Consider the following 22,247-nt stretch of genomic DNA (forward strand, 5'->3'; position numbering starts at 1 on the left):
GTGACTAAGTACCCATGTTATCCAGCTACCTTACGTAGGGCTTTGGCAGCAGATGATCGTGGGTTTTAGAAAGCAGTTCACCTTTAAGAAAGCTAATAGTTTAAAAATGAAGAAATCCAAGCATTTTTATATAATGAATTCCAAGATTGATTACACAATTAAATAATAATGCAGAAACTAATCTCATTCGTGTATGTCCACATAAGTGCTTTCCCCTTCTACTTTTAAAAGCAGTTATATGCATTCATAGTCCTAAAATAACTTCAAAACATTTAGTAAGGGGTTGTAAGAATTCACTTTCCCTGTCATAAGGAAAGGTTCAGAAAAGTTAAATCATTCATCCAAGGAATAAAGGAGGGCGCCCAAACTGGACCCCCCAAAGTAACTTTGCTTGCTTTTCTCAACAATACTCATGTATCCTATCAAAACCTGATTAACAAGAGAAGCGTGGGGCAGGCACGCAAGTAGCGTACACATTCTTGGATTCTAAATGAGACATATCCATAGTGAGAACACAAAGAGATTAATTTTGACATCCTAATCATGACTGACTTCTCACTTTCCCAGAATAATCCTGCTCTGAGTGACACTGATTCAGGATACATGTCTATCAGACATTACAGCCAACAGGATTAAGGTGGCAAGAGTAGTGCCTTCAGGTCAGAACAAGCTCCCCCTGCAGTTACTCTCCTTCTCTTCCCCAATGATTCACGAAAACAGACAGTTGCTGTGATATATTAAAGTAAGTCTTACAGTTGAAGCCAGTTGAGCACCAATGACAGAAGGGAGCAGGATGGTTTAGGTGTTTTATTAGTTTATTTCTATGGGTACAACTGGTATGATGATTACGGGCAACTTGTGCTGTAAACATCTATTTCCCTTAAGTAGACCCTGTCAAAGGTAACCTTTCCTGCTTTTTTTCATTGTTCTCTGAAGGAAATCATACAGTTCAGCCACTCTGTAGCTGTATATCTATGTGACAGATATGACCGGGCTTGGCACATGCAAGCATTTTGATTAATACACTGGCAGTAGAATAACTACTCAGTAACAAAGAATGAGCATCTTCAAAACAAAAGCATATATTTATCAAGAAAAAAGCAAAACTAACAGTAAAAAATAAAGGCAATAAAGGTGATTAACCCTTAACTTCTTGACGATCTTTGGCACATTCTATGTAGCCCATTTAGATCCATTTCTGGGTTTGGCATTAGACTGTCCTGCTTAAAGCCTGTTGCTTTTTCCTTTTAAATTTGCTAACTTTCACCGATACTCACTGTGTAGCACTGAATTAAACTTGCCCCATTTCCGTCACTTTTTAGTGTGGAGTCTTGCAATGGATTAACGCTATTGGTCTAAGTTTAACCTTTGGGAGAAAAAAAAATTCAAATTTAGCTAGGATGGAGTAATAAATAGCTATCCTATTATCTCCTAAAACTGCTATCTGGGTCACTATTTTGCTTAGTTTGCTTGCCTCCTTTAACACTGCCTTCTGATCCAACACCATAGCCAGCAATCTATCACAAACACATAGATATTAATTCCTTATTCACAGTGGATAGGATTAGGGTATTTCCTAATTTTCTAGGATTTGTAAGTAAAACTGCCGTATGGACTATTAAAACTGTTCTTTTGTAAAAATGTCTTTCATAGGATTAAAAGGTGGCTTAAAAGGCACAGGTGGAGACATACAAATACCAAAACAAGCTGGTTTAACTGTTTTTCTTTCTTGGAAGAAAGAGTATCAATAGATGACAGAGATCAAAATATAAAAGGCTATTATAAGTTCTTCAAAATTAAAGCAAGCTGGACTTCAGAACTTGGAGGAAAGGTAGTAGATGATCTGTTATTCAAAGCAAAACAAGTAAGCAGGGATACATATGTCTTAAGAGTAGTACATAATATAGCAGCAAGTGGTGAGGGATGATGTTATAGGACAGGCAGAAAATGTGAGGTGGTCTTGGGCTGCATTTTGTGAGCTCACAGAACATGGGTAGCACCATAGGCTGAACTGAGGCACGCTTTCCAAGACAATTAAAATCACTGCCTTAAATCCTGAACAGCCAAAGTGTAGACCAAGCTATTATAACCAAACAAGCTATTATAACCCATTTTATCACTCTGCACATTAAAATGCATCACATTTGATGTGTTACAGATTGTATGCATCGTTAACATGCAGATGACAGAACCAATTACAGAAGTGATTGAATGCAGAAGGACTGCGCTTTCAGAAATCAATCTTACACAGCTATGGAAACTGTGCTATTAATTTCTTCTACGTTGAGAAGCATTTGTTTTATTATATATTCACCTGTCTTACTGTAACAATATTCTAATTTTTGTCAAGCAGTCTTCAAAAACAGATTTGGGGCATTATCTCCAGCTGGAATTTAATTTTTAACTCAACAAATTGTCAATACAGACTTAGGCTTAGCTCATTATTGGATGCTTTTCGAGCATTTGTTTTTCATTCAACAATTAGACTAATGCTAGAAGAGTTTCCATCCAAAACACAAAATAATCTGTTTTTAAACAAGATTTCCAATACAGAAAGATGCATTTTTTTGCCAAGTGTAACATCAGAACACTGAAATATACTAAAACTGTATTCTCAGGATATACCATGCTAGAGTAAAGGCATGCAAAATATCCATCAGTTTTTCAGTACTTTTAAGACCCCTGGATCTACCCGTTACAAAAACATACATTAATAATTTTGCTTGCTGTTAGCCTAAGTTAATATTCATCTTAGTAGTGAAACTCTGATTTCATGTAAACAAATTATCCTGAGTTTCAGAATGTCAAGCAAGCATGAAAAAGGTTCAGGAAATAGCTACATAATTTGTTTTCTCTTTTTGAGAAATTATCTCTGCTCATACTTTAATACATTTTTTCCTAAGAGTAAAACACACAGTTAGCAAGTGACGTGTTTACTTCTGAACCTACTTCTGATAAAAGCTGTTTATTCCAGAATTTCAGGCAGAGATGGTGAGTTTACTGCCGAAAGGACAGCAAATAAAAAGTGTCTTATTTTTCAAAGAAGCTGTCTATTCCTGACTTCAAATTGAGCTGTGCATCCTTAAATATATTTGAAAATTATGACCATATTTATACAAATTTGTAACTACCAATTAACTTATCTTTGTTGATTATAGTGAGTTTGGTCAGTACCAGACATTTTTACTGCAGGTGAAAGTTATTTTCAGACTCTAAATAGACAGTGGAAATTCAGTGTTTCATTCTAAACAAGAAAAATATGTTACAGCAACAATGGATATTTTCAAGAGATACATACAATATGAAAATCATCACTTTAGAAAGTACTGATTTAAAAAAATGAATTATATTTTGATTTTATAAAAGCTCATAATTTTCTCAAAATTTTAATGATTCATTTATGTCCAAAGCCAGTATTACAATCACACTTCAGATATTAAGCTTTAATACCATCTTCCTATTTTTCTATGAAGAACTTGCTCTGAGATCTTCTGATTTTCTCCAGGTCTTCATAAGTGAGCGGTCCTTTCGGCAATTCTAGCAAAGTGCTCTGTGTGTCCAGTATGTTTTCTGCTTCACCTTAAAAAGTAAAGAAATTAATTTCCTCACCCTTACTGTAAGAAAGCAAAGGAAGTAAAAAAAACCCCAAAACCCAAAAAACAAAAACTGATTAAGCTATTCTTGTTTGGGCCAGAACAACAAAATACTAGGTGACAGCTATGTATTTTACAAACGAGCTGATGCCAAGGTAGCATTAAAGTTGTCTTTAAGGAATTTTGGACTGGTGGGATAACTGCACATGGAAGTGTTTGGTCTGAACTGAATTATCTGCCTCAGGCTGCATTTGTTTGAAAGAACTTGGGCCAAAACAATCAATTGTGCTGTTGTTGCCATTTCTGTTAGCCCCTTTCTCCTAAAAACTACACTGAGGCATGAGATACAGCAAGGACTTGGCATCACCATGTACTCTGTACCAACCCCATACTGTATCTGACCAATTAGGAGTCTGAGAAGAGGGTGGATCACACATACACATAAAAGCATACATAAGCTTTAACAAGTAAATTCCCTGTACACAGTGTACTAGACATGCCATATTTGGGCACAGTTTTTCTCCTTGTCTCAGGCCTAGGCTAGAAGATGTCAGGCTACATGCAGAAAGTGGGTTGCACAGGACTTGAAGCAGCATTGGTCAAAGCATACTGCTCACAAAAAGATTTGCTAAGACAGTTACCTAAACATGCAGTCTTAACAGCATAACAGGGAAAAGTTGTAGGGTGCAGAATGCTCGGGGTAAGGCTGGAATGAAAACATCTAGGACAGAGAATCCAAAAAACAAAGATACAGATTGAACATCATACATAAGTTGTGGTGGTCTGATTGTGATATAAGAAAGGATGAAGACTAGGCAAAGAACACGTCTGTTTTGGCTGATGCCGTTTGGTACAATGCCAACAATCTTGTTTACCTATGCCTTAACTCCTAGCTTGATGATCCTGACTGAATATTGTAATACAGTCAAGATTGTGGTCATTCTGTAAAACAGGTCTGTATGCTGAAATCTCCAACTGCAGTTTTGGTAGTATTAGAGTGCTTGGGGTCTCCATACATCAGTAATATCCAAGAGGACGACACCGGTCACCACTTCCTGTAACCAGTAGTAACACAATGTCAGTCAGTTGCATAGAGCATCTGATTATGGACTAGCAAGAGATCTTAGGTGACAGAGAGATGTTATAGTCAAATCTCTGTGCCTGCCACTCACATGCACTAGAGCAGATTGCCGAGTCACCATCCTTCTTACATGGCTCAGGATACAAGCAGTGAGCTATCTAAATCTTGGAAAAGGTAGCCAGAGTTTCATTGCTTAGTGCAGAAGTTCTCTGCACTTGGGGGCTGGCTATATAATCTCTCCCCTCCTCTAATAATTTGTCTGAAAGACACCAGCAATATGTACCTGGACTGGGAGGAAAAGCAGAACAGCAAGGCCAAGAACATAGACAGCAGGTCCATGACTAATTCTTACTGTCCTCAGCCATTCAGAAAAGACAGTGCACCTGAGGGCTGTTCTGTAACCCTGTCATTCCCGAAAGATTCAGTTCTGATACCTGGCCCTGGCACACTTAATGGCTTTTCAGTAGCACAAGCAGAACTCAAAACAGGTATTTCCCCCTGTGTCCTCAGTTTCTGCTTTAATTAGCCCAAGCTATAAAGCAGGAAAAAAACCTCTCTGATTTCAATGTGGGAGAATAAGCAAGTCATGAGAAAATGTTTGGACAAGTAGGCTAGAGACAGAAGAAAAAGTTAACTGTAAGCAAGGTCAGAGACAAAATGCCTGGTGAAAGAGAAATAGAGAAACCTTCCAGGGGTATAAACTGATTCCAAAGAATGAAGGACAGCAGATGCCAGGCTATTTGATCAACGTGGTTCAGATTCAAGAAAGATTGTGCAGCATGGAAATAATTGCAGATTAGCTTAGGAGAGGCTAAAGATAGGCATACCCTGGAGGAAAGAGACCAGTTAAAAAGGGAACAATAAAGGGAATGGTGTATACATTCATTATGACACCACAGAGATGAAGCATGGCATGGACCAACAGAATACATGGGCAAGCAGAGAAGTGGCTGAGAAAGTAGCATGGAAGTGGACACAGGGATCAGCTGAGTAATAAGAACAAGCATTGTGGCTGCAGGTCAGTTGTATCATAAAACTTTCTCTTCAACTACTTAATTTTAATCTTAAAATAAAAATGAACTCCTGAACCTGACTTCCACATAATTACGAACCTTCTTCTGATTTCCAGCCCAGATTCATTCAGGCTAGTCCAATTCCTTTTATTCTAATAACAACATGGTATTAGTAATTATTAGTATGCTGATATTAGTAATTAGTTTAATTTCCTTCTCTTACTTTCCTTTATCCTATCCTGTAAGTATGATCTGTAGACCCAAATCTCTCATGTCTTTTTACAAGGCTAAGCAAACTAATCACTTTGTTTTCTCTCGCAAGGCAGCTCGGCATCCCCTGATAATTTTAACTCTTCAGTAATTCTAGATTCCTTATACAGAAGTGATCCAAATTATGTATAAATTTCCAAGGAAGGTATTAGTGTTTTCCTGCATCAATACCTTCCTATCTCTACTCTCTATTTGTACTGAGGTTGTGGAATATCCATCCCTGGAGTTATTCAAAAGCCATCTGGACATTTTCCTGGGCAAGCAGCTCTAGGTGATCCTGCTTGAGCAGGGGGGTTGGACCAGACAACCTCCAGAGGTCCCTTCCAACCTCAACCATGCTATGATACTAGGAAACCTCACTTGATTCTAGACTTTGCTTGACTCTCATAATTTCATCACACTACTGGATTACACTCATTCTGTGATCACCTAACACATTCAGGTTTTTCCCTTTTTCTATCATTTCCAGCTGGTGGGCTCTGATGATAGAAAACCCTACTAGTCTCTAGCTTCTTGCTGACCTTCTTATCGTATTGAATCCTATATTATATCAGCTCTTCAGGTCATCAGTTCTTCTTGTACTACAGTTTATTTCTTCTCTGTTGATGACACCAATCAAGTTTGTCATCCGCAGATTTGATTGGTGTAACGTACTCATAATTTCAAATACAAAGCAAAAGCAGAGGCAGACCAAATCTTGAGGAATATTGCTAATAACCCTGCTAAAGCCTAGCCTTCCTCTTTAAGCACAAACCTTTGACATCTTCTCTTTACTCCAATGCTTACCTGTCTACTAATTTCCATGTGCTTCATGCTAACTTAATCTTCATGTGATACCACACTAAATGCTTTCATGAGTTTATAGTAGATCTATCACATTTCTTTTGGAAAAGAGAAATTATTTTCCTGGAAAAGACAGAGTTAGTTTGGCATATTTAATTTTATCTTATTGTCCATTTGGCTCCATAGCTTCTTTTCTCCAAAACCTTTTCACAAGCCTTGCATACTGCTGAAGTTGCCCTACTGGATCTAAAGTTATGAAGATGACTTTTCCTATTTGGAAAGCAATAGGATACCACATTGCCCCTCTCCAACCTGTACAGGACCACATGGTCCTCAGTAAACACATTACATACCCTCGCCATGGGGTCTGCATTATGAAATGCTCACTCTTTCAAAATTCTGGAATGAAAATTGCCTCTTTTAAAAAAAAAAAAATTATTAACAAATCCTAAATTCCAAGTGTTCCTTCTGCATTGTATGTACTAATCTCCTTTTCAACACATTTCCAAGAGCCACCCAGTTTTTCTCCCTGTGCTTAACTGCCTCTTCATATTAAAATCCAAAGAAATTTATTTAGTGGGGTTTAGGAAATGTTTGCAAATATACATTGCTGCATCACCTAAATATATTTGCACCTGTATGCAGCAGGAAATATCTCAGAGTTTGTCTAATTAATCTATCATTATTTTCAATGAAGTACACAGGGTTAGGAAACTGAGCTCTTAGATCTGGAGGCTAAGACCAAGAGTTGAAACAAATTTTTATTTTGTTTCACTATGTTTGTGTCAGTAGCAGACAGGAAAATCAAGCTAGTTAACTAAGATGATTTGTGAAGGTGACAAGCCGTGGCCCAATGCTGTCTTCACTTACAGTGAACACTCTCTTAGCATGCCTCCTTCACTAGGAATCAGAGCTCACATAAATGCACCTCCGTAATCCTTAACACCCATCACTTAATCAGATCTGCCACTGGCAACGAGGCAAGACCCCACTTTCTGGGACTCACCTTTCTTTTTTCCATCTTAGAAGGGCACTGTGGCAAGATGATCAGCTGATGACTGTGTTTGGTCATGAAGGTATAAGGGCATGACTCCTGTCTGTATCTCTTTATCTGCTCTTATCATCCCCACCCCTTGCCAAAACAGCAGCATTGGAGTGGAATATGGAAGGAAATAACTAGATCTGTCATTTCTCCCAAATATGCAATGCTCGTTTCACCTGTATTTATAGCCTTAGAATTCACATTTTTTTGAAACGAGAGGAGAAATTAACAAACAGTCTTAACTGGAGGGAAAGGCTGTAAAAGTAGAGGGAGTACTCTTGACTGGGAAAGTATCCGATTGTAACAGAGAAGAAAATAAATGAAAGAGTAAGATTTTTTTCCATAAAAAAAGAGAAAATCTATCGCAAGTTTTCTCCCAGCCATTCTAAAAACATAAGCTTGGTTATATGTGTGACCCAGACAGACTTATATACACATACCTTTTATCCTTTGCAACAGTGTCCCATAGCCCATATCATATTGATAGGCAAATATAAAGCTTAAGGGAACTATTGGCAGTAAAACTCCTGGGTTCTTCTTTTTTATTGCTCTATTTAAAAAAAAAAAAAAAAAAGAAGGAAAAAAAAAGATTATTTAGGACATTCAGCACATCAGCACTGTTAGTTTGTGTTGACCTTGACTGTCTAGGACTTGTGTATCCTTCTACACTCCCTTATCAAAGAAGAACAATTCTTAATTTCCTCAGAAGCATTCGTCTTCTGGTTGCCTTCTTGCTCAACTGTCAACCCAAGAGTATTAAAAAAAAAGCTTCAAGTGAGTTTTGAATACATCTAACAAAAATGGGATTATCTAACTCGTGTAGCATGCATGTGCACATGCATATATCCATCCAGCCACAAGCAACATGTAGCAATCAAGATACTATGTTCAGTACCAAATGCATCTGAGTGCACAGAGAATGCATAATGCATAAGGTGCATTTAATCTGTACTATGTACGTAAAACTACAAATATTTGCTACATTCCCTCTAATCATGCTATAGCACAAGAAAAACATGTTACCAAACAAAAGTCCTATAAAGCAAGTTCTTCCCCATGCAATACAGCTTTATTAGCCAGGGGTTTTTCCCCTTCGGTGAGTTTCTTGATTCAAATTTTAAGTAAACAGATTTCAGAATATGACCACTTGCTCACTGACATATTAAAAAACCCAGATGGGGGAGGATTTGTTGCTCATTAATAGTTCATTAAATCACAATACTGACAAGAGAAGAGCATGGCTTTTAAACAATCCCTCCTGTTCCACACACAACTTTTATTTTACACTGAACTTTTGGTACCTCAGCTGTATCATTTTATTGTCAGCTCACATGTCTCTGCTTTTATGTAAGTCTGCAGCACAGACATAACCAAAACACATCTGGAAGCAGACAGAAATGAGAGTCACTTTGTCATCTGATCAACCTCTGAGCAGTTACTGGATAAAAATAACTACCTGTTATAATGCAAAAGGAAGATCCTGCATCATAGAAATATAAATGTAATATATTTCTATTTTCTGTTAGGTAATAAACTTCATACCCAGCTGTTAAACCTGCAGCAGCAAGTCCAAAAAATGTCCCAAAATATTTGAGAAATTCCCGTGTCCAAGCAATCTGCATGGCTGTTTGTCTCTCTCTCATCTGGTTCTGCATCAGTAGTTGCCTTTCCAGCTAAAGAAGGAAGACAGGTTAAACAAAATTAAGTCATCCATTTATTTTAAAGACTGAGTCAATCTCTCCTCGGTCTATAAATCCAAAACACTGAGAAGGTTTCATTTTTGTTCTTTTACTTCAGTCATTCATAGCTTTTGATTAAGAATGGTCTTCTTCAGTAATAACTCAGAATAGTTTATACCAAGCAAGCATTTAGGTCAATTAGCATATGCTTTAATGCAGAATCTTTCTAATGCTGCTTCTCAAGGTCAAGAAAACCAAAATACCAGTGTTAGGTTTTGAGAGCTCCCCAAGCCTCAGCAGCTCGCCCTAGGTTAAGGTTCTCTGACCTTTGCATTTCCATGGTGATCCAAAGGGTAGCTGCTTTCCAATTTATTCTCCTTTAATTTAGCAGATAGTATCTTTAGAGTCAATGTTGACACCTCTTCGACCTTTGAGGATTTCTCTTCTTTGTGATGCATCATAAAGCTAATAACTCTTTTGAAACACCATAGCTTACAAATATAGAAAAAACGCTGTGAAGATATCAGATCTTTTAAAGATACTGGAATGCATATCAAAGGTCCATGAGAAAATACTTCTGCAACTAAAATTAAAAACAATAATGCAAAAAGTACAATCTAGACAGTATATTCACACAAAGTAGAACTTTCTATGGTGCACACAAATAAAAAAACAGACTATTAGACTTTTTTTTTTTTTTAAATTACATGCTCCACCTAAACATACTGGTACATTTCCATTAAATAAAGGTAAATTTACTATTTCTTAAAAGTTCCTCTCTACTGTACAGAACACCAAAAAGAACAATGGTCTTTCCTGAGAGTGATGCAAAAAATAAGAATTGTGCCAAAAATAAGCAGCCTGAAGCCAGAGTACAGAAGTTAGTTAACACAATTAAGAAGTCTGCTTCTTCCCATTAATGTTTGTAACTCATTTTTGGGGAAAAAACAGAGTATCTGAGTTGGTATGTCTAGCCTAGCTAACTGACTTGCATAAAAAGTCCAACAAGGTACAGGAAACAGAATACCAGCTGCCTAAAAAAGTGTATTCTAGAAAAGAAAGAACAAAGAGTGAATTCAGAAAGTTCTCTTCTCATGCATCTATAAAAGTAATTAAATCTGTTCTTTTCTCCTGCTTTCTAATTCAAGAATAATTTAAAGGATTTGTAATTACTTAAGGTTTCCACCCATTTATTCATCTCCATTACTATTGATTTAGCCTGAACAGAACAATTTCTGTTAAATTGTTACTAATTATTTCTTCAGACTATGTTGATCTTGCTATCTTATTTACAAGCTCATTCAGTACCTAGATAGGTAGAATTAATTTTTTTAGACAGCATAATAAAAAAAGGACAGATCTAATTACATATAATTGTACACAGTAGGAAAAACAACATTCACTGTAGTCTCACAATACTGTTCCATCTGTTCCTCTTTCCTCAAGACTTACATTGCAATTGTTGTTCTCACAAAAAAAATATCAACATATATCAAATATATCCATAATTTTCAGATCGCTTTTTTCAGAAGAAGTAATTATATAATAGCTGACAAACCACTTAATAAAATATCAAAATAATTAGATTTTATTTTGTCACCTATGAGACACTTGGAAATTCTAAAGTAAACAAGCACACTGCCCGTTAATTAGCCCCATTGTGGTCCCCAATATCCTAAGCCTGGTAAATTGCTGAGGGTTGATGTGACAAGATACAATAATGACATGTAATATCAATTTAATGACCTCTATTTTCCCCTTCAATTTGATTGTGTGTGTAGTTTGCACACGTGTGAAAAGTATTAAGGGATCCTTTGTTTGCCTGTCAGCACAAATAGGGAGCCTACGCTTCCAAGATGCGCAGTACTACCCTAAATGAGCTTCAGTTTGAAGAAGTACATGGGGAGGAAGTGGGACAACGATATGCTGATGAAATATAGGTCTTGCTAAAAGGAAACTTAATGGAGAAGAAGAAAAACAGACAGTTTAATATGCACAGAGCGTAGAAAGAAGTAAGCATGGAATAAAAAGCAAGCTGTAAGTTTAGATCTAAAAGAGTAAACTAAAGGATCTTAATATGATTTCTTTAAAAACAACAAAAATAAAACCAAAAAGCCCTTCACACAAGTTATACTTTGATAGCTCTTTAAAACCCAAGTACTGAAAGAAAAAGATAATTACTAAGTCACAGACACTAAGGTCAAACAAACACCTTTCTGTAGGAGCCTGTCATATCAAGCATCAGAAGCCCAAGGATACTTTCCTGTATATCTACAAGTAATTTATATAAATAACTTAGTATAAATGAAAACAGCTTGTTTTGTATATTATAAACAGCAGCCAGATAACATAATCAAATAATTTTTCATATTCTTTTCTAACCAGAAGGATCTTATTTTTTTCCTCACTGAAAAAAAAACAACCCTCAACTTTCTACATGCTACCCCATCCAAAAATAAGGGGGGGGAAAACGCATAGAAAAATGCTCATAATTCCTTTCTCTGAGCAAACCTCTTCAATGTGGATGTAAAATCTTACCTAGATGAAACACAATATTGTATTTAAATTAATTTCTTAAAAAAAGATGTGTTGGAGGCAAGCTTTAGACTGATGAATCTTAGAGATTAGCGTTTTATGTGTACATGGGGAAATGTGGCATAGCCAAGAAGAAAAGGTTTCAGAGGAATCTTGATGCACAGAAGGCAGTAAAAAGTAGATCTAGTGAACATTTAGCTAAATTAATAATTTAATTCTTTCTATTACTGAAGTTGCATGATGTTAGAATGAACAGTTTTTACTATACAAGATCTATTTTGTCCATAAACTTAGAATGTAGCACCAAAAAAGCACTGAGATGTTTTTAGGGATGCTAAGTAATCCACACTACTGCTGCATAGGTTTGCTTTTAAATCAATTTTTATTTAGTCATGTTATATGGAGAAAATCTAATAACAACACACAAACGTCACTAGATGTGCTCCAAAATCTTTCTGAACCTATGCAATCTTATGCCAAACCCAGGAATACCTCTCCCAAATGCCAGAAATGCCAGAAATGCCCTTTGTTCTGTCCTCCTCTATTCTGAAAAAATCTTTGTTTTAGTCAAAGTGTTCCAGGGCAATTCCACATGGACGTCACTGGATTTCAAGTCTCCCTTAAGGAAAAGGAAAGGGAAAACTGAACAACAATTATGGACAAAGTTGTCCCAGAACACACTGTTTCATCGCACAGCTTAAACTTACTGGAATAATTGTGGAAAAAACAGTGTGGAGTACGCCTGAGCTCTTCTGAGAGAGCACTGTAGCCACTGCGCTGCTGAATGATGTGGGTCAATGCTGCCGTCACGTTCCACACGTGGGCTCCAGCAACGCGCATTCAGCGCAACAGGGAACACCCCTCTGGCAGACTCTGACAGAGCAGACATAAGGCAGGGCACCCACCTACCCTACCCTGTGTCATCAAAGACTGCTTTAACATGTCCAGACCCAACATCTGATCAGCTAAATAGGTTTATAAGCAATGTTTGACACTAAAGGAGTATATGAATTTAAATGAATTTTGGATGCTCTAAGTTGCAAAATTAAATACCTGCGTGGGCACTCAAGCAGCTCCTATGTACCTTAATCTTTCAAAATTTCAAAAAATTCAGGGGCAATATCCTTGTGCTTACCCATTTAACATGCCAATCTGAACTGAACATCTTGAGCCCTGATGGTTTTGAACGACCAGGATAGCCTGATACCCTGACTTTACACTGGCAAACAACTATTGGTAGATCATAAGGCGAAACTATTATATTAAGATTATGTTAACCTTAAGCAAGCCAGGATTTGAAAGCAGATCTATACAGGGAAAGACTCAGGAGTCCACCACAAAAGGTGATTCCAAATTAGATGAAAGACAGAAAACCAAATCATGTTTGTCTGCAGTTCAAATCAATATCCCATTTTCAGCTGTTAATTTCTTAGTAATTGTGTCTTATTTTCCTCCACATGTGTTCCATTGAAAATGCCAGCCACACTGGGGTACTGAAAGGGTGGAGAAGACTTTTGACCTATTAACATGCAGATTTTATGACAAAGGCCAAGTCCTGCTCCCTTAGGACTTATTTTGCAATGACGTTTAAGATGACTTCTTTTCCCATTATGGTAGATCAGAAGCACAAATTAAGAACAGTAGTTATTCATTTTACTGCAAACCATAACTTCACATGTGGAACTTTATAAGTGATAAGTTTAAAAAAATGCATATCATTCAAACTTAGCAGAGGTGTGCTGTAGCTTATTTAGAATAATCTCACTGATGGGAGAACTTGATTAAGGAAACAAGCCACAGGTGCACATCATACCCATCAGATGAACAACAGTTCATCATCCAAGTGCCACGTCTTAGGGAATAAATTCTATTTAATTTTAAATACATAAGCCTCCCATCTATATAGCCATAAAAACTTCAATAGGGACTATTTACATGACTATGCTTGCATAAAAACTATAGGTAAAGGGTCTCAGGTGCAGATTTACCGTGGGAGGAATGGAGATGCTGTAGTTTTCCCAGCCAGGTTGCTGTGCATGGCACAAGAGAGCTGAAGCTGTGATTGTGGATGCATGGGTACACATCCAAACGTGCTTTTCTATTACTGTTAAGAAATCGCGTCCTACAACAATCAGACCATGTTTTAGAGACACATATACAAGTACAGTTAATATCATAATCTAAAAAAACCTACATAAATTTCTGTGAGTTTAATTCCATAATGAACAGATTTTCTTAAATGACAGTAGCAACTTCTTTATTGGTAATAAATATTGATCACGTAATTTAAAAATTTAAGTTTAGTATTTCAAAATAAAATGGGTACTAGTAGCAAGTTACATTTTATATTTTATAACACTCTCAGGAGGACCCAATTAGAAATAACTTTCCCATTTTTCTTTAAATACAGCTAGTAGTTTCTCAGCACCATGTGGGAAACTGTAAGGGCTGATTAGCATTTGAAGTCTGCCACATACCAACTGTTGTAGTAAAAGGAAATCAATCTGACAAAATGAAACATGACAGATGAAGAGAAGTGAGGTGGAGAGGGAAAAGGTCAGTTACTGTGAAACTGATAATGCTAATAAACTAGTCAGTGGTAACCATCCTTATCGTTTCTATTGATTATTCTCCAGACTGTCACAATGATGTCAAACCACAGAAAAGAGCATTTATACCATCATTTCATTGATTAAAAGCTAGTGGGAGAAAATTCTCATCTGAAATAATTTAATCAGCTTTGACAGCTTGCAGAAAAAAACAACTTGCTTCCAGTCCTCTCTGGATTACAAGCCACATCAGCACTGGTAGATAGACTGGAAATTTCTGATACTTCAGACTCTTAGCTTGTTTTCTCTCTTTCTTTCTGCCTTTCTGGTTCATGTTCAGATGCTGTAGGAAGGAACAGATGCTACTTTGGTTTTGTATTAAGGTGATGCACAAAGCAAAACAAATGGGATGCAAGGTGGTGTACAAAGGCTCAACAGAAATGGAAAGCAGAGCCAGTGCAAAATGCTCTCTCCTCGCTGTCCATGTGTACTAAATAAAATTTCTTTGATGTATTTCGTGCAGGTCAAGATGTATCTGGAGAGAGGAAGACATAGTAAGCACCCCTGGATAAAGTCTCCGTTTGCAGCCTGACATATTTGTTGGCTTTCCTGGCAGATATTCCATCTTCCCCAACCCCTCTAAAATAGTGGGCAGGACAAGCACTTGACTTGAGCATGGTTGTGGCAGTAAACCTATTTAGGGAACTGTATTTCATGTCGCCGTCATTAAGACGTAATTATGCTGACAGCCTGGTAAACAGATATTCAGACAGAAAAGCAATTAATCTACCTTAGAAGGAATTATCAGCCAGATAAATATACACCGTCTCTGCTTAAATTCTGAAATTCACTATCTAAATCTGAGAAACATGAAGAAACTGTTGGGAATATCCTTACGCTCATGTTAAAAGAACCTCCAGTTTTGTCACAGGCTAATCTCTTGCACATCTGTTATAGGCCATGGCTACTGTGCCTATAATAGAAGGTTTTTTTCACTCACAGTTTTTCAATGATCAGAGACTCTGAAAGCGTTCTTTAAACAACTAGTAACTTCTGAGTACTCAGAGGCACAATGAAAATAAGGCTTAATTTTTCAAAAATGTGACAGTCACACACATACAAAAATCCACAAATCACTTATAAAACACATATAGAAGTTGGTGTGCAGGTAGTATAGCTAAGTAACTGCACAAACCCCTTGCAGTAGCAATGCACCTGGCATTTCATAAGCAGACAGAAGATTAAAGGCTTATGTGACTTGTCCTAGGTGTCATCCTTCCTAATCAATGTGCAAAACCAGAAGCTGCTGCAAATGGTTGTTTAGCAAAAATAAATGGAAAATAGAATAGTGATACCTATGTTTACACCTCCATTGTAAGCCACCAGAGTGCAATACGGAGATCATAACTTGTAATAATTACGCACTGTCTGCTTGGTTCTATAACCAGCATGCACACAGAAGTGTCAGGAAATGGGCCTCTAGTTCAAACAGTTGAAATAAATCAGACTTAAATGTTTTATCCTACCGCTTCAAAGCTTGTTTGCAAATATTTTTCACATCAAGTACACAGAGCAATTAAAATTATTAGCACTGCAAGAAACTACACTCCTTAAAAAGAAAACTCAATTTTTAAAGCTTCCAAGTGCAAAGACGCATTACAAAATATTTGCAAGCTAAGAGCTATCATAAAAACAAAGGGGTCTCACAATATTAGCCACAAACCAGAATGTAAATTGCACTGAAAAAAAAATCCTTTCTATTCCTGTTGTTGTCAATAAGTTACTGGAATTACATGCCATATAAAAAGAAAACAACATCAAAAGCACCTAAATCCATTTTACATTTTAAGCTGTGCAAAGGAGAGGCTCAATCCAATGGTCTATGGTATGAAAGTAAGATTTCTTGGCAGTAACCTAGCATTTCCACGCTTTGCCCGTGTGGCCTTTGACAAATGAACATGCAGCAGAGTGAAGAAGGGTGTCCTCCACCTGCATTTAATAATCTTATTTACAGAGTAAGCAAAGTTTTAAGGTACTATTATCAGTGTTTAGAATTCTCAAGAGTTTTACACAAGCTCTATAAAGACAAACCAAAGTCATTGGATAGCCAGTTATGTAAAAAACAGGTATCTGTGTTGTAGGAATAGTAAAATAGATCAAGCAGTGTAAGAGAAAGAGTTAACATTACAATATCAAATCATTTCGAAATCTAACTAATAACTAAATAAGTAAGAACTATTCAATTTGTTATTTCCATCCCCTAATAATGCCTCTAGGTATGCTCCTTGTATGCTTCATGAACCTGTTTTTTAAAAAAGAAATAAAGACTTAGAGCATTGAATCAAAAATGAAAACCAGAAGAAATGGCTATAAAATGGTACTGCGGTACGAAAGGGTGTTATAATACCAACAAAACCTGCAAATATGATGTTTCTTCCTATCTATTTCAGATTCTGACTTGCAAAATTACTGTGGCTCTCTTTACATCATTTTTGTTACGGAATTAAAATACGTGTAAGCTCTCTTTACTTATCCATTGTACCTCCTGGGCTCTTAAGAGTTCTGCTCAATACAGGGCTCCTCCCCCACCCCCCCCTTTTTTAAAAAAAAACCTTAGCATTCAAGAAATAGTATTTCATGGAAAAACAAGTAAATGGCCAGATTCAACTTCAGTGGACTTAACAGCAGAAGACTAAAATGGTAGGTTTGCTCTACTAAGAAGGAAGGAACAATGGAAAATTCATAGCATTAAAGGAGGCAGCTTTAGAAGGCATTTTTTCTTTGAAGTCAGTTCAATCCCCCAAACAAACTAAGCCTACATGTGTAAGGGTTAGCTGCAGGTGCACCTCCAAGCAAGACAAAAGTTCTACCTAAGCAAGCTGCATTCACAATGATACCTACTAGTCACAGATATTCCCCAGCAAAAAGACTGGTAGAACTGATTCCACTGAACAGATTTAATTAACATTTGTCTCATTACTGGTGGAGCAATCAGTCTGTTTTGCATCTTTTGCTGGTAGTGCTTGCATGTTAGAAAAGCTATTAAAATCTGCTCTTTGTAAACCACTGCATTTATTTCTTTACAGTGATCAGGCAGAGTATACAATCTCCCAGCTGATACCAACCAAACTGGCTTTTTTCCTGTGAGATAGATTGTTCTAATCTTCCTCTGTACAGATATCATTCATCTTGTTCTGTTCCATTTGATGCACGCAAACTAATAAGGATATAGAATTGTTACCAGAGAGCATTTATTTCCTGAATTAAGCCTAGATCACCTAAAGGGCAGAACAATTTTTCTAATGCTTCAAGACAAATGCATTAGAGATGCCATAAGCACTACTAATATATTGTCAATAGAAAATAAATCTAGCTATTTCCCACCCCAAAGGGAAAAGGATGGTAGTAGTCAGGAAAGGGAAAGCTTGCTTACATTTTACTTGACATGCAAGAACAGGAACAATTGTTTTCATTGTAATAGAACTTAAAAAAAATCCTTTTGACTAGTTCTCAGTGAAAACTTTAGAGAGGAAGTGGTTAGGGACTTACAAAACTCCAGTGTCTAAGACATTAGGAAAAATTAAAGTTTTCAGGTAGCATTGTGGAGGTGGCTGACCTTTTACTAGCAAAGTTGGCAAATCTGTAGATGGAAAGAACGTCATCAGAGAAAGTTTTATTAGGCACAGGAAGGACTCTATAGAAAGCAGCCTATGCAGAAGCATGTGTCAGTTCTCTTTCTTTTTTGATCAATGAAAGTAATAAAACATGAAAAGACGTTTTATTGTTCAGAAACTCATTGACATTTTAACACTAGCCATTTTTCTTCCTGCCAAGAGTCAAAACATAGCACACATACGCCTTTCAACAGCCACCTCATTTTATGATCAACTGATAAATCATCAATAGTATGTTGACTAAGTAATGGGTTAATTGAATTTATTAAGAGAAAACCCAACAGAATCCCACAGTGCTATTTGCAAATATACTTCATCTTCAAATAAAACAGAGAGCATCTCCCCCTGCCCTTATTCATACTTTCTTATACTCTCTTTTCCATTCCTACTTTTAGGTCATTACTCAAAAAGCATCCTAGGATAAGGAGGAACATGTAAAAGATACAGGTCCCTACCAAGAACAAAATGATAGGCTTGTTAGGTCAACTGGTCTTACCTGTCTAAGATGGAGTACTCTTAGTCTACTACATATCAAACAGACATTAATATTTTCCCTTTTTAAAAGTTCTGTTTTCTTCTCCTCTGGTTTTCATTAACATTTTGCGTTTGTCTTTATGTTGAATTACTAAAACAGAGTGTGTCTAGTTTGTCATAAAACTCCTACTGACCTATCTTGTAATAGCATATTTACATTCTTAATACATTTTTAATTTAACTGAAACAAAAATTATGCATATAAAACCTTCACCTCAAATACAAATTCTTTCCCAGTTTAAAACTAACTGGGGAGAGGAAGGCAGAGAGGATCATCAAGCTGCCTGATAAATAAGTCAGGTTTCCCTCATCTCTCCCTCACAAAATTCTCAGTATCTGCAGTAGTAAAGGAAGTTCAGTGAAGTGTTATGTATTAATATATCCTAAGGACAGTAGAATCCATTATTCAATTCAAATCTCACAAAAATAGTAACTTAAGGAAGGTGTACATATTTGTATAAAAAAAAACATTTATCTTCTTAACTATGCAAGTACAAATACTGCTTGTACTTCATCTATGCTAAATGAGTAATCTCATTCTTCACTTGAACAAATGTTTAAAATGCTTCAGCTGTCTCTTTCTCTATATCCTGTCACATATGTTACCACAGAAACTTCTGTTTCTTAAAAAGTAAGAACTTCAAAACCACTAGGAGGATAACTAGAGTATCAGATACTTCCCAATAAGAAAGAAACTTAAAATTCCTGTTGAAATGTTTAAACTTATTTCTTACTGGGCATATATAAACCTTACGATTGTTGTGTGCATTTTCAAAAAGACATTGAGATAAAAAACAAACACCAATAACAAACAGCTGTATAATTGAAGTTACAACATCTTGTAATCTTTGCTAGATAAAAATCTCACTGGTAGTATGATATAATAGCATTCACACAGAAATCAGTGTTAAGTCCTGAAAAACAGGTATTTTCTGTATTTTAAAAAAAGATTATCACATTTACTTATGTGTTTGAGCTGGTTAGAAATTGTAAGGTTGGAAAAGAGATGTTGCTAAGGAAGAAACAGTATTAAGTGCAAAATAAATCTAAAAGAAAGAGTCGTTACATACTAGCCAGCCCTCGGTTAACTGGACTTGCATTCTGTCCAGGTACTTCAGCTTCTGTGTTTGCATAGTCATGAGGATAAGGCTAGAAAGCATATTCAGAGGTCCTTTAAAGTTAGCCTGAAAGCAGGGAGCTGAAATAGACATTTATTTGTCCCAATCAAGACCACCACTGACAGATTTCACTGCCTTTCTTACTAACCCATATAATGCCAGTTACACACTCAAAGTCTCCTAATATTTATCCCAATTCTTGCTTGCTTGCTTTTGCAATGCGAAAGACTCGGTATCTCTAGAAGGACGTATGAGAAAAATGAGTGGATTAAAAAAACGCCACCAACACACACAAACTTAAAATTTATAACAGATGTGTTTATAGCATCAGACAAATACATTTTTTTTCATCCTTTCCTCATAGATTCTAATGCCTTTATTATTCTTACTACCATCCTCTGAACTTTTCACAGCTTGTCTGCTCATTAAAAGTATCAAAATCTTTTTTCCAGCAAAGTTATCAGTAGTGCAAATTGAGTAATTTTATCCCCTGGTTAATAAATCCACAATTACATTTGCTTTTTACAAGAATCTGTGATGTTGACTCAGCTTATATACCTGCATAGAAATATATAAATATAAAAATATACCAATATTTATGCACAAGTATATAAAACTTAGGTCTTTTTTAAGCCCCTGAAGTCTAATCACTTATACTCAGTTAATCCATTTAACTTCTCCTTCTTGGATATAACAGTCTGGACTGGTATTTATTCTATTACCTATTATACCATTGCCTATTATTTCAGGCATTTTCTAATTCATCAAGACAATCAGAATACTAAACCAACCTTCCAATGCAAAATTTTATACAAACAACATTTCACTGAATTATGGTCAGATTTTATTTTGAGAAACTGCTGAGTGTCTGGATATAAATCGAAATGTTCTGGTCCTTTTCCATCACTTATAATAGGTCTGACTTTATTTTTTTACTACTATTATTACTTTAATTCAGAAAACAATCCAATATAATTTAGTCATAAGACATGGTCTATTAAGAAGCTTGCTACAGGGTACTTCTATACTTTCATTTCAGATTTAAGGACAAATTGTTGAACACGAAAAGAAAACTGCCTCATTCCTTTCATTTATTGCCATTCAATGCAAACCTCTTAAGGCAATACAACCCTGGCAGGAAAGTAAGGCAATCATGCTATGTTTTGCCTCTAACCAAGTGCTGACAGTATAGAGGAAAGAAAAAATATGATATTAAGTTGCATTTATCTGTGCTTTCACTGAGTTTTTGATAGTTTTTCCAAATACAAATACTTCTGTCACACATCTTTTATAACGTCAAATTAGTCTAATGAAATTAATGTTTACACATTAACGTTATGATAAAATAATGTTCCAAAGCATATTCTTATGAGACCGAGAGCATTAGAGCCATTTGCAGACATAGAAAATTCTCAACAGTAGTTTCACTTCAAACTGAATCATGAATGCATGTGCCATAGCTTGTACATAGTGCAAAATACATACATCTTTCTCCATAGGCAAGAGCTGAAGAACAGATGAAGGCACAGAACACTTAAGAGTCATTTTCAGAAGTAGAAATCTTGTGATTTATAATTTCAATGAATTAAGTAAGCTATTTCTACAGGTACAGAATCTGCAAGAGTCAAATATGTTTTTAGCATTTCTGTGCTATGTCCAAAAGAACGTTTCACTTAAAGAAGAAACTGCTATATTCTTTTTCATCTTTAAAAAGTCAGACTATGCATTATTGCACTGGAGGATGAGTTTCCCTAGCAATGTTTTATACTATCTGCCCAGCTATTCAACTTAACAATTTTTACTAACTGAGGAAAAAATGCCTCTAGTTTTTATTTCCCTTATTATTTTGCATCACTGCCAAAGCTTCAAAAGGAGCTGTTCAAACAAAGCAGAAAAAAAACCCCAACACCACCAAGCGAAAAAAAAAGAGAAAGCAGCATAAATATATCCAGTTAGGTACAGAACTGCAGAGGAGCTTCAATACCACCGGCTGACCCTCATTAGGATAGGATAATGTAGCCTTCCCATGGCTCAAAGTGAATCTATATGACGTTGGGGACCCCAAAAGAGGGAAAAGATTTGAAAACCAAGGAGATGCTGGCATGGATTTTCAGAAAAGAAGATAAAATTGCACCACATTGTCAAAATAGAAAAATCAATCCCTTACTTTTCCAGCTTTACTTGATATTGGCATTTTTTTCACCAAGGAGTATGGAACCTATCCCATTGCTCCCAGGGAGCAAGTCTATAAACTCCCAAAGACTAACTGCTATGAAAGCAGATCTATGGCTGTTTTCTGGCTATCCAATATTACCTGGGGAGAAGAATGCACTTTACAGTCTGACATAATAAAATAGGGAGAGAGGAGGGATGGCA

General features: G+C 36.3%; 1 protein-coding gene across 3 annotated transcripts in view; it reads right to left on the bottom strand.

The window, feature by feature from the left end:
* Nucleotides 1-789: 789 nt before the first annotated feature.
* PLGRKT (plasminogen receptor with a C-terminal lysine) overlaps nt 790-22,247 on the bottom strand; it is a 29,227-nt gene continuing 7,769 nt past the window's right edge. For 2 of the 3 annotated variants that reach the window (XM_076361924.1, XM_076361923.1), the window contains exons 3-5: nt 9,325-9,455; nt 8,223-8,332; nt 790-3,579 (exon numbers count right to left, since the gene is read on the bottom strand). In XM_076361924.1, the coding sequence (XP_076218039.1) occupies nt 3,458-3,579; nt 8,223-8,332; nt 9,325-9,455 (363 nt within the window). In that variant the 3' untranslated portion in view covers nt 790-3,457. Of the gene's footprint in view, nt 3,580-8,222; nt 8,333-9,324; nt 9,456-9,787; nt 9,999-22,247 lie in introns of those variants that run through there. The other variant, XM_076361922.1, reaches the window with a different exon arrangement.

This window comes from Aptenodytes patagonicus, chromosome Z, assembly GCF_965638725.1.
Source record: "Aptenodytes patagonicus chromosome Z, bAptPat1.pri.cur, whole genome shotgun sequence".
Classification (NCBI taxonomy): Eukaryota; Metazoa; Chordata; class Aves; order Sphenisciformes; family Spheniscidae; genus Aptenodytes; species Aptenodytes patagonicus.